The sequence below is a fragment of the Nuphar pumila genome, chromosome 2 (genome assembly GCF_984573655.1).
Source record: "Nuphar pumila chromosome 2, dmNupPumi1.hap1.1, whole genome shotgun sequence".
NCBI classification, from domain to species: Eukaryota; Viridiplantae; Streptophyta; class Magnoliopsida; order Nymphaeales; family Nymphaeaceae; genus Nuphar; species Nuphar pumila.
In genome coordinates, this window is record NC_143250.1 from 40423140 (window position 1) to 40436912 (window position 13773).

A 13773-nucleotide genomic window follows, 5' to 3' on the forward strand; every position below is an offset into this window, starting at 1 on the left:
ATAGGTGCTCAGGTTGCTAGTTGTCCTCTTTCTGAATATCGAATTTATTACAGTTATCAAGGCTTCTCTAGTAGCATAATTTTGATTATCAACTTAAAGCCTATGAAGACTCCACCACCTGAACAAGGGTTTTCCCGCGAGAATATAACACAAAGACTACCCAAATCTAGCTCACTTTTCATCAAGTCAAGACTTGAGACCTCTGGATAAGTTATTAAAAAAAAAAAGACAAACCAAATCAAGCTCATTTTTTTACCAAGTTGAGACATTTATATCAAGGCACTTGCAGCAGCAAAAGAAGTGTTTCAAGCCTTCAATTTCAGAAGGTTGCCAGGCATACGGCTCGCAGCTGTTTAAGGATCAAGCTCATGAAGGTATGAAGACAAGGAATGAATTTGATCTGTAGGACCATTTACTTAACACATCCAAATTCCGTAAACATTTACAAGATCAACTCGTGAATTACAAAGCCCTTCACAACCTTGACACAGAACATGATCGCTTGCTTTTTAACACAACAAAATATTCATGAACCAATAAATTGGATCACCTTTTCTTTTTCTTTTTCCTTTTTTAAAGCTATTCCCCCTTTTGTGAAACAAAAAAAAAAGGACAGAAAAGAAAAGTGAGGTCAACATTTTGCGAGAGGAGATGCATGCCACTTTTGTGTAACAGCTCATGTTGCAATTTCGTCAACTTCCGAATTGAATACGAAACTTGGAAATGTTGTGGTTATGTCCCTGTATGAATCAGAATAATAATCAGCAATTGAAAACAAAGTGTTATGACACAAAAAAAAACTGTCTGGACCAAAGACTCTTGAACAAGCACAAGCAGTTGCTAGCATGATGGGGAACACAGAGAAAATTTGTTCAGAGTTCACACACATTTAGGGCACGTTTGGTTGCTCCTTTAAGAATGATTCAGAATCACATGGGGTCTCAACTCTCAACCAAACATAAAAAGGTAACCTGTGAGAAACTGAATCTCATTTGCCTTTGCAAATGAGAGTCACTATATAATTTGTGTGAGATTCACCCATGTGATTCTGAATCACATAACGTGCCCTTAGCAACCTTGTTTATACAATGAAGATTATGAACCGGTAAGATAAAGATGCGTGTCTAAAGTATAGATTTTGGAGGTTCACACCCAATAAACCATTAAAAAACAGCACAAAGGATGTGGGAGTTCCATATAAATGTGCATCTATTAATATTTGTTACTCCTAGTCTGAACGAAAATCTGTGTTAACTTTTGTTTTAATTAACCACAAGCAAAACACACATAATATGCGTAGGGGTGCATTTTTAAAGTGACTAGTCATATGATTGCTAAATATGGAGATCTGGTTTTGGTGATACCTATGATCCGAGATTCGGGGTTCCTGATAATTAACAACCCAGATTGGCAAAACCCCATTGCCATGATTCCAGCATCACTATAAGATAAGGCGTAGAGAGGATTGTTTTGATGATGCAAGAAAGATAACCAAGGCAATATTCAAATTAAAAATAAATGAATGTAAAATGCAGAATCCTCTTATAAATATTAATTTTGATTGCATAGAGAGAAGACATCGTTAAAGTCAGGGGCGTAGCTAGGGGGGGGCAGGACTAGGCTGTAGCCCAGTCCTACCTCCGGAAACAGTTTAAATTTTTTTTTAAAAGCCCAGTCCTAGCCCAGCCCTGATTCCATATGAAATAGATTTTTATCCATTTTTGTAGCCCATCCCAGTCCTAGCCCAGCCCTGACTGCAGCAAATAGTTTGATTTGTCCATATGAAATAGATTTTTATTAATAATTGTAGCCATTTTTTATTTTATCTAAAAAAAAAATTTTCGGGGGCGCTGCCCCCGAACCCCCGACTATCACACAAATAGATTTTTTTTTGCTACACCCCTGTTTGCCCCCCCCCCCTCACATGAATCCTAGCTACGCCCCTGGTTAAAGTTGATACAAGCAGATGTGTTATACATCAGCTGTATTGAGGAATTAGGCCAAATTGGAAGGAAATACAGTCTCTATATCAGAGTGCTTGAAAAAAGTAAATGTAAAGGCGTGCTTGACGCACTGGATAAATGCTGCCCGAACATCCGAGAGGCATTCTGTCCAGAGCACACCAGTCACACCTGCTTTGTCCCTGTGTTTCAAATGCAGCACACACTGTGCACAGGGATCACTTTGTTCCCCACACGGGTTTGTACTGCGATTCGAACACACCTTAAAAGTAAATAAAAGCTCTAACACGTCAAAAATAATGTTCTTTCAATTGGAAAAACATGCCAACTTTCCACTTAGAATTAGATATCAACAACTGAGATTCATGGAGAGAAGACATCCAAATATATATACCTTGTAATCAAGTTCTCCTCGTTCAAATGTGAATAGAACCATACTTATCAGTGGAGTAAGCCATCCATAATTAACAAAAGCCTCATATCGGATTAGAAGCTTGTTCTCCAGGCTGAAAAATGCTCCACAAGCTTGCTATTCACCTAATATTGCTTCTTTCCTAATAGAACATTCTGTTTTGTTTAAGGCAATAGTTTTTTTCATGAGTTTATCTATTGTTTTGCTTCAAAGAAATGCTTTCAAAAAATTTCAATTTTCATTTCCTCTTTTGAAGACATATGCCCAAAACCAGACAGATTTAGACTAGTTCATCTTCGTTCTTTGGCAAATATGTACCGCTAAATATAAAATCTTCCAAGCCACAACCATATAAGACAATATATTTTGAGACTAGAGAGCAGACAATATCTGGAATTTCTCTAATTTTGAATGCCTAGCCAATCTTGGACTAGAAGCCAATACCTCTTGCTCAAATACTTCATTTCCTATTCATCCCAAATTTTCTTCATTAGGGAAGAAGAAATAAGGGAAACTTTTGAATTAGAATAGTGGATCCTAGATAGGAAGCTTAGGTTGAGGCAAAAGCTGTGAAGCTGGCATCAAACACTGCATACGGAACCAAAGGTTCAACAGCAGAACAGCTGCTTAGTCCCTTGCAACCCCTCTCTTCTCAAGCATAGTGTTTGCCTCAAGATATTGGACAAAAGAGTTCCCTTAACTGATAAGCACCAGATTTTAGTCCAGGATCCCTTGGTTATGAGGTTGCCAGTCTTCTTAACTATTGCATACTATAGATCAACAATTTGCATTCTCAAGCAATTTATTTGCTTCAGCTTCCACCAAATTCAAGAAAGATTGTATATCATGAACTTCCATATATATCATGATCATGCAAAAGCTTCTATTATCAGCTAAATAGCAGAAATGTCATGCACATGGACAGTTGAGTATTAGAATTCATGCATAGGTATGCAACGCGACAAGCATGGTAATCAATAAAACAGTGGTTCATCGGGAAAGCCACTTACTTAAGGTAAGGAAGGTTCATTATTTTCATTAGTGATGGATTCCGAGAAACAAAGTTCTGCCATTCACATTTATCAATCTTCCCATCCTGGTTGACATCAGCTTCCAAAAATGTCTGTCAATTTTGAGAGTCAGCACTAAATTATTGAACTGCCAAACAAATAATTGCAATGGACCTAGAAAGCAAATTTAAAACCTCAAAAAAGGTGGAGCCTTAGTTCTTAATTCTTCATATTGTGTTTGAACTGATTAATTTAAAGTGCCTATGGCATATAGAGTTGTCTATACATATGTCCAGTTAGATCAGAATCCTGCTCAACCGGAAATACAAGAAAAATTAACAGGATTTTGATAGTAGCTGTCAGAGGGAACCAGAACTGCTGTGGTTTTTAGAACCTCTCCTATGGGAAATGATTTGGATCTGAATTAGATAATCCATTCCAAATCCTCAAATATGGATAATGATGCAATTCATTGATAGCCCTAATTACACAGCTGCTGAGTGGATAATAAATTTGCAATTCATATGAAATTTTTTGTTAGATACCTTGTCAAGTATAGTCTCAATTGTCTCATCGGACAATCTCATTTCTGATTCACATAGAAGGGCAATTAACATTTGCTTAACCTGAAAAAGCAGATGAATTATGTAAATACAAAGCTTTTGCAATCAACAACTAAAATGATAGATGTTGATCAACCCTAAATAAAAACCCATACTTTGTCCTCAATTAATTGAACAAATTGGTGCGAATTCATATAGTCAAGCGTTAGAAACAATGCACATCAGTTTAACATATCAAATTCCAAAAATAAATATGCAGCTCAAAACAAGTTCCAAACTTTCAGTTTTACCTCTTGCCGCTCAATGAAGCCACTGCCATCCAAATCATAAAGTCTAAATGAAACTGCAGCATGAAAAAAAGCAATTTGAGCAAGTATTCTAAGAACAACCTGAACACATACACACAAAACACACCAACTTGAACATAAAGTGTATGCACATGTATCTAGTCATGCATCACAAACAACTTACAGTCTATCTTATCCTGTTCAGGTGCATTTGGGTGAAAGACACTAAGCGATCGAACAAAGTCACCAAAATCAATGAGCCCCTTTTGCTTCACATCAAATAGGTCAAATATCTGTTCAAAAAATTGCAATCTATCTCAAAATATTGGACAATGCAAAGAAAGACACAGACATCACAAATCATTCACCAATATCAGGAGTTTGGAGAAAACTACCTAATGAAGCAAACTTCTTTGTGTTTAAATTCATTTCACTTTTACTCTATGCAATTAATATTAAATTACCGAACACAATTATATTTTCATGATTTTCACATTAAAAAGAAAGGAGAACCTAAAGGAGAAGAAAGCACTTGCATTACTTTCAACTTCAGTGTTTATCTTGGAAAAGGAAAAAATTGATTCTCTGTTTACATGACACTGAACTGAAGGGATGTATTACTAGAAGGAAAAAGAATTAGAGTATTAGACATAAAATTAGCTTGATAAATCAATACTCACCAAACATTACAATTTTTTTATTAAATATATTATTTAATCATGCAAAACCAATAATGGACAACCCATGCTAAACACAGCTAAGGGTTCACTAACTTAATTAATCACGGTCGCTTTGCTTTACACAGATTAGAGGTTTTCTTCTTTTCATTTGACTTTTGCCAATTCACCCTACTTAATTTTAGCTTATTGCAACCTCAGGTTTAGGCAAATTAGTTAACCAAAAATGTTCTTTTTTTTTCCTAGTCCAAAGTTCTGGTTTCCAAAAGAGTTTAATAACAGCTACTGGGTGACTATGCTCTAAACATAAGATGATTTTGGCATTGGTCTTTATTTCAAAGAGAACTTGAGAGGAATTTACAAAAATCCACATAACATATCAACCATTTACAGAAAACTGCCCAAATGTTTAAGTTATTACATTCAACCACCGACTTTATTTGAATGCATTCCAAATACCTGCCTGAGTAAAATGACATTTTTGTCTTTCTTTAGAACAACTCATCTTATGTTATCTTAAGGTCTTCAATATACAAATTAACAATGAGGGTTATTTTAATACTTCAATATACAAATTAACAATAGATGTCATCTATTGTGTTTCAAGCTGAATAAAACAAAATCAAAATGATCTTTAAAAGGTTACTATACCCGATTTGCAAATAGGTTCTCCTTCTTTCTGTTCTTAAAGAGAGCGAGATGAAGCTCTTCCTACATGAAAACACAAAACAAGAAAATATTAAGGATACTTGCATTTCTCCATGAAAAAAATCTTGGCATGATCTCACATAACTTAATGACGAGAATTAAAAAAAAGGAATTAGATGATTTATTCAAAGCTATGGGTCTACGAAGAACTGAAATGCACCAAACTAAACAACCCTCCCCCGAACCCCCCCCCCCCCCCCACACACACACACATGCACAAAAAAGAAGGAATAAAAGAAAGGTAATCAGGGCCAAACTGTGATAATACAATTATTCACTGATAGATGAACATGCTCGAGCATGCTACACACACAGATGTAAACAGGTTGGTCTCAGGTCAGACAGTGGGATCTAGATTAATCTGTTAGGACTCGGAACAGATACTAGTAATCGGATACTAGTATCTGTTCCGAGCATAGCTAAACAGACTCGGATTCAATCAGATATCTAACCTGAACCTTTTACATCCCAACAAGGGAGTGCAAGGGTGTGTGCGTGCATGTGAGTGTGTGTGTGTGTGTGTGTGTGTGTGTGTGTGTGTGTGTGTGAGAGAGAGAGAGAGAGAGAGAGAGAGAGAGAGAGAGAGAGAGAGAGAGAGAGAGAGAGAGAGAGAGAGAGAGATGAACCTAGCAGAGTGTTATTCATTGGATTTTGGCACATGGGCATATAGTTTATAAATGTCTCATTTAGAAACTAGGGTAATGTAAGGGCACAACTAGAAGTGCATAACCACGAAAGAGAAGAGTTTCTCTCTCTCTCTCTTTCTCTAACCACACGGCACATTTTCCCCTCTTCTTTCTATGCATCTTCCTATCATGAATGAATAAGGAAAAATAATTTTTTCCCAGAAAAGCCTAATAAAATTCATGCACTCAAATTGTCTCTCACCTTTTGCCTTCCAATAAATATTTGTCCAAATCACTAAAAGGCAGGCATAAGTCGCCTGCAATACCTTTAAGCAGACCAGAGTCCAGGTGAATATTGATATGACACTAGATGCCTTATGTTGAGATCTCCTCAACATGCTTTGTCTGCAGTCTCATCAACAGGGGAGATCCAATATCCTGGTTTCCTCATCAATGTCACCCCACAGGAGCAAACTACAATGATCCTATTTTTGGAGTACAGAATTGTCATTGATATCCTCAAATACTTTGCACCTTTATATCCATACAAAAGCTTTAAAAGCTCTTTCCCGGAAACAATAAACAACTAAAGATTGGTAACATTTACTTCCTTTCTCTAACAATATTTGTTCCTGAACTTTCTGAACATTATAGAGATAAGCTGGAGAATTTATACAGTGAAAATGGAAGATGCAATACTGCTAAAAGCAAATAGCTCAACCATTCCCTGGAGATGCAAATTAGGACCATTCTTTCTAATTGAAAGACTAAGAATAAAGTAGCCACGATGGTTGAGGTATTGAGCAACCACACAAATGGCCAGGTTAAAACCAGATGGGCCGTGTTGATGGCAGATGGGGATGGAAGTTAGAGCTAGGACAGTCAGCCTAGCAGCTCAAACCTGGACAGTGTACAGAGAGTAGCCTAAAATAAACCCACCAGATAAGATCTTCAAAACTAGCATCAAGCTAGATCGAAAGATCCTAGATGACTGGACCAGACTGGGGGAAAACAGGTCCAGCCTTGACAGATAGGAACAATTCGCAATGGTAAGTGACAATGTCTGTGGTGATAATCCACAAATACTTTCTACAAGAACAGATTTAGAGTGACAAATAGTTAAAATGTGTTAATTCAACAATATTATGGCTCTGTAAAGATAGTACAATGACTTTCAAAGCATTTTATTTTTGCTCTGCTGACTGGCACATTAACTTTTTTATCACTGTAAAATGACAGACAGCAGTAAATATTTGTCATCTTTTTAATCATTGCTTTGTCTTACAAGTTGGGTTCGGAAAAAAACTATGCTACCTTGAGATATCACCAGTGAGCTGTGTTGGACAGACACTGACACTTTTAGAACCAAATTTTCATTCCAATTGTACTTGTGAGCTTTTTTTGTTTTGGACATAAACATGCTTATGATTAGTTTTACTAATTTGGCATACAATTCTAGGCACCTTAATTACTTTGTAATGGCCATATTTTTATGGTTTCCTTTGAACCATCAAAGAAATAACTACAGTAAAGCATTTGTATCATACTGATTTCCAGTTCCATATCAATTTGGCACATTTTTGCTTTGCAGTTTGTAAAAATATGTTTTATCGTTTTTGTAGTTCGATGTTACACACATGTTTTACCATCTCCCTTTTAGTTTGAAGTTTCAACACATCTGCACTGAGGTATGTGTATATATCGTATACTCTTGTATATACCAAGCCACGACCACATATTTATTTTTTTAAGCTGCGATGCGTTTGGCAGTAACACCTGCATCCATGTCTAGGTAACAGTTATAAAATAACAAAGTGAGTGCTTATTGGACTTGTTAGAAAATAAGAAACAAGGAATGAATTGAATTAATTTTTAAATAAAAATGGTTTACTTGATACATATACCATTGAAGATGAACCAAATCAATGAGAAATAAAAGGTGCATATAAAGGAAGAAAAGCTCTCCAAAACAAAACAGTATATAACTATTTGTGAATTACCTTGTTTATCAACCCATCATCAATCACAGAACCACTTATGCTCTTAAACAACTCAAATAGAGCCTCCACTTCACTAACACTGACTGTAAACAACAAACAAGAAGAAACAAACAGCCATTTTCATTGATGTATCCAGGAAGAAAACCCATAGAAAAGTTGTAAAGAGAAAGACGTTGAGATTAAACACTTGGTATGATACGGAATACTTTGGTAAATAAAAAGCTTTAGACATAGATTCAACAAAAACATGCAATTCAAGAAAATGAACAAATAAGCAACTTCAAGCGAAAATATTAATCAAACTTCTGGCAGAAGTACATTGCACAGCGAACAACAATCCATCGGTTACCATAATTCAATTGTTCATCATGAGTGTTTCATAATTAAAATATTAGCAAAAACAAAATGAAAGATGCTCATCAAGCATAACTGAGAACACAACTATTGACACGTAGGTGATGTTATCCATTCACATTAAACTTGACCCATGAGAATTTGAGATACATGTTCTGAAAACTACGAAAACTTCACCACAGGATGACAGATTAAGATAGATAACTACCTATAGACATAAGAATCACCAAGTACGATGTACAAGGAGTGGGAGGTCAAAAAATGGGAATCATAGCAGAAGCATGTATGCATGTACATGGAATATATTTGACTAAGTAAATGCATATCTTACTCCAAATAAATAAAGATGCCATATTTTTCAAGATAGTTTTTTGCTCTTTTATTTGTAAATATCAGTTACGAACATATTTCATTAAGTCAGAATTATGCTTCTCAGTTGCAAGCACCAAGTTTTGAGAGAAGAGCATATATTGGCTTAAAAGAAGATGCTTATATAAACTGTTCAACTATTGATCTTTGCAGATGTATTCATGTGGCTAACTCTCAAATTAGCCTCAGTTTCTCGCAATATTTAGCAGCCTGATTATTTTTTTACACTTATGCATGCTAGGACATGTTTTAATAACTGTGCTGGTTGGCGGATGTCAACATACAGGCAAATATGAAATAAATACAAGCAATCATGTAGGTTTCTGCTTTGACGTGCAAGCATGTGAGTTTTACTCCATTTATATGGGAGTGTGATCTAAGTAAGAATCCATTATGTTAATTAGATTAATATTAGCAAATGCCTCGTTAGATGTAAAATCAAGATGTTACTGGATGAATGGTAAGTTTCATGCCTGCTTTATAACTTATTTTCATGATCAGCACTCAGTTTCTACTTGATATATAGTTGTTCAGGATGACAGCCGCTCACGTTTAATGAATATGCTGGGACCAACAACTTGCACTTATCAGTGATATTTCTTGGTATGTATGAAAGCTAGCATTCCAGTGGAAGTAGCAAAATGAGCAGCACAGCACACTTACTGACATAAAAATTTTGAAATGAAAAAGAAAATAAAGGAAAAGCCCCATATCTAATTAGCTGAAAAAGAAAATAAAGGAAAAGCCCCATATCTAATTAGCTGATATAGTTAAAGGACCATATTATCCAATTAAAATATAAGGATGGAACCAAGAACAGAATCTGTTAATTTTAGGAATAAAAAAATAAATATTTGGATTATTGCACCAAGAGTTAGCTGAATAAACATTACATGCAGTGAATAATTCAAGGAACAATAAATGCCCTATGAAACCAATAATTGTAAAAGACAGGACTTTCCACAATTGGTGCAGATCACACACATTTCACCTCAATTGAGGGCTATAAGAATACTTTAGTGTGACTTTTATAAGACTATTGATCTATTATTGTCCAAAAACTGAAGGTCAAAAATTCATAGTAGTTTCAAATTTGACACATCCTACTACTTCTTATATAGAATATTGTCTTAAGATGATAGTAACTCCTCATTCTTTAAAGTCTAATAAACATTACTTTTACCTCACTTTTACTTATTTTCTCACTAGGACTGAACCTCAACGCAGCAAGCCTATCCAAAATGCTTTATGAGCAGAAGCACAGGTCATTTGTATATTTCTATTTCCGTTCCCATCCTATTCTCTTTTTATTTGTAAGCAATTCACACAATTTCCATCTTCCCTTCCTACTGAACCACCCGAGTAATCAAGCCAACAAAACATTGCTGCTGGACTTGGACCAACCAAATAAACTCCAACTAACACATTTTAGGTCCTTTTCTTCTCATTCCTGATAGGCAAGCTGGGGTGATAGCAGCCGGTAGGCCCTTCAACCAAAGTTAGTATACGACTCTACCAATCCAACTACCACGCTTAACACTTTGGGCCAGAGCTTAACAACTTCAAATGGAATTATATATCAAACTTTTTTCTCTTACAACCACAAACAGAGTCCAACTCATATGTCCTCCAACCACGAACGAAGAACCATACTTCCAACTGATATTCTTTCCAAACTAAACACCAAAGTTGCACTCAAAACCCAACAAATTTTCAAACCTACTTCTACAGTTATGGATGCAACTAATCACCAGGATGCCAAAAACAAATGCCACTGAGCCCATTAGACATCAACATCACATGGTCCACAAAGCAAACTCTCATCTCTCAAAATCACACAAATAAGCCATAAAATCAACAAACGAAACCGACCATGCGACGTCGAGCACGAACGATCCACTCGAAACTTACAAGCTGTTTGTGCGGACAGAAGGGTAGGGTCCTCATATCCTGGAAATTGCCTCCTAATTTTCGACTGGAAGCAGCCCATTGAGCGTAACCGGCTGAAAAGTGATTCAGAATCGAAGCCACTCAGAGAGGCCAAAAGACGTAGATTGCGTGAAGGTGCCTCAAAAACATCTCCACCTATAAACCGAAAAAAAGAAAACGTAAATATCAAACGATAAAGCAAAAATGAACTTCCCCAATTAAAGAAAAAAAAGAAAAAGAACAACAACTAAAAATATCGTCAGAAAAAAAGGCTAACAAACGCGTATCACATACAGTTCACGCAAAAACATCTCCACCTAAGAACCTAATTTTATACGAAAAAAAGTAATTTGAAATTAGGGAAAGCGATTCCAGAAGATCAAATAGCTTTAAGGCATAAAACATTAAAAAAGCACCCTTGAATCCATACAGAATAAACAAGGATTCACTAAAACAAAATTATATTGAAATCAACCAAAAAGAAGTTCAAAACTCTAAAAGAATCAAGAACATCCGGCCAAGTATAACAATATTAGGATCGAAACATCACAATGCAGATAAAAAAGAAAGAAAAAAACCAAGAATTCAACCCTCGAACAAGAGAAAACTCCCACAAAACAAGTAATCCAACCAACAAAAGCCATAAGAAAAAATCTAAAGTTTGGGAAAACAAGACGCGGGTTTTCTTTGAAAAAAAGATAAAGAAAAGGAAGACGGAAATCACGAAAAAGATCTCTAACAAACGCAGAGAATCCTAAACCGAAAGTCCGCCAACGGAACAAGGAAACCCTAACCGGTAATCCAGAGCCAAAAGAACGCCGGAAAACGGCTTACCGGACGGAAAGAAAAAGGAGAGGAGATTCTCCGGCGAGGCGGACGGATCGGATCAGTAGCTTCCTTCCTTAACGAGAGAGAGAGAGGGAACGAACGATGCTCTGGGAGACGAGAAATGGGGACGCCGGAGATCGGGATTCTCGTGCCCGGAAAAAAATTTCTTTTAAAATAAGAAAAAGGAGCGAATTTGGCAAAGGCCGTCCACAGCCTTTGCCAGTTTGCCTTTGCCCTCCTTTTGTCGATGAGGACACCTCACTTGGTAGGGAAAACGGGTGGGAACGATGCGAAATGACTTAAATACCCCAGGAAGAACGAGCTGTGGACGGCCTTCCAAGCTTCACCAAGTTTCTTGAATTTTTATTTTTAGTATATAAAAAGGTGTAAAATAATTTACGTAAATAAAAAGAAAAATTGTTTGCCTCTGATTAGGGATGTAACGGGTCGAGTTTGATTAGAACTCAGGTGAAACTGGACTTGGATCAGATTTTCGTGCATTTCACCTGAACTTGGATCAGATTTTCGAGTATAGTATTAGGTTTGGACCCAGGTTTAATCAGGTCTACTGTAAAAAAAAATCATACCCGAACCCGATAAGAACTACATGAACCAAATCGGAACCATACTCAATAAAACTTCATTTTTTTATCATTTTTATGTTAAAAAATTATGGGTCGTAATCGAAACTCGGGTCAAGTCTGGATCTGATATAAAAATTCACAAACTATACCTGGGTCCATATATTAATGAATATGGACCTGAGTCTTAATCGGGTCTTCTTATTTATCACCGTAACCCCGACTCTAAAAGGTTTGGTTCGGGGTAGGGTCTGAGTAAATCAGGCCCGTTGATACCCTTAATACTAATACTCATTTAAAATAGATAAAAATATATAAAATATTTAAGAAACTCGTCTCAATTAATTCATTATTGGAAAACAACAAAACAAAAATAGCACACGTTAGAAACGAGGAACCATCCTTTTTTGACTTTTAGAGTCAAACTAGTGACGCAGCCTTTGACGTGAACGGCCGACACCCAATTTGGCAAGCAAGATGGATCGGATCCTTTCAAGACGTTTTCAGGATGAACCACCAGTTCCGAGTGAGATATGAGTTTGATTCTGGTCTGGATCCCATCGTTTCGGGTCGGGTCGGGTCTATAATGACCTCACTGGTTTGCATTTCTCTACACTGTACGTACGTCAGTCAGAAATGAGAAGAGGGATATTGGGTTGGGTCATCGTTCCAGGTTATAAGATACACAAATGGGATCCTGCCCCACTAGCAGTTGGCCCCGTGGAACCCAACAAGATGCACCCGGGTGGATCCAAATCCATTAACCGGGTGAGACCAAGTGCAACCCCTCTCACACCTTAATCGACCGGGTCAAACGATCATGACATCATTCCCATATCCCAAAACTGGTGTCTGGTTGCCCAAGACAAACCCCACATTCGAAAACCAGGTCCTTGGCAATGTGGGTCCTACCATTGAAATCTGCACCATCAGTTTTCAAGTCTGATGGACGGACAAGATGATGAGCTCATGTTCAGCATGACCTGATCTGCTTCCTAGATAAACCCGCTGTTTTCTTTTTACCCTGTTTTTTGAAGCAGGGCTCTTGATAGTTGTGGGTCCCACCATCGAAATCTGCACCATCAGTTTTCAAATCTGATGGACGGACAGATGATGAGCTCATCTATTGTACGTGAGCCTTGTGCATATGCCATCACTCCGTAAAATCTCGAATATGACTTGCAACTAGGGTGCAATCCAGCATATTGTTTCTGGATTCGGATCGTTCAAGTAAGATTTTAATGTGTGTTTAGATTGCTTAATTTCCCCATTTTAGAATTTCGATCAGATTCTGATCGTATTTTATGTTGGATCTAATTCAGATTTGGATCAAAATCTAATCTGTTTGTTTGTTTGTTTGTTTGTTTTTTGTTTTTTTACATGTAAGGATCATGTTTTAGGTATGGTTTTCATTGGATCTAGTGTTGCAGAATATAGTTTGGATCTAGATTTAATCTTAGATCTTTGG

The 13773-nt window shown here is 36.7% G+C and overlaps 1 protein-coding gene across 2 annotated transcripts; it reads right to left on the reverse strand.

The window, feature by feature from the left end:
* Window positions 1-394: 394 nt before the first annotated feature.
* CBL1 (calcineurin B-like protein 1) lies at window positions 395-11940 on the reverse strand. 2 transcript variants are annotated; one of them, XM_089995690.1, is made up of 9 exons: window positions 11731-11940; window positions 10879-11052; window positions 8245-8327; window positions 5562-5621; window positions 4418-4526; window positions 4237-4289; window positions 3929-4009; window positions 3384-3496; window positions 395-740 (listed from the first exon to the last, which is right to left on the reverse strand). In XM_089995690.1, exons 2-9 carry the CDS (start codon window positions 10955-10957, stop codon window positions 677-679), a joined length of 642 nt encoding a protein of 213 aa, XP_089851816.1. In that variant the 5' UTR covers window positions 10958-11052; window positions 11731-11940; the 3' UTR covers window positions 395-676. The 2 variants fall into 2 exon arrangements, with proteins under 2 accessions (XP_089851816.1, XP_089851817.1); XM_089995691.1 differs by lacking the exon at window positions 5562-5621 and having other exon boundaries at window positions 11731-11938.
* Between the last annotated feature and the right edge of the window lie 1833 nt (window positions 11941-13773).

Excerpts from the sequence above, each read along its gene's own strand:
- CBL1 (XM_089995690.1), bottom strand. The coding sequence starts at position 10,957 with ATGGGCTGCTTCCAGTCGAAAATTAGGAGGCAATTTCCAGGATATGAG. Across the intron at positions 8,328-10,878 it reads TCTGTCCGCACAAACAGCTT|TCAGTGTTAGTGAAGTGGAG; the intron begins GTAAGTTTCGAG and ends TGTTGTTTACAG. Across the intron at positions 5,622-8,244 it reads ATGATGGGTTGATAAACAAG|GAAGAGCTTCATCTCGCTCT; the intron begins GTAATTCACAAA and ends GTTTTCATGTAG.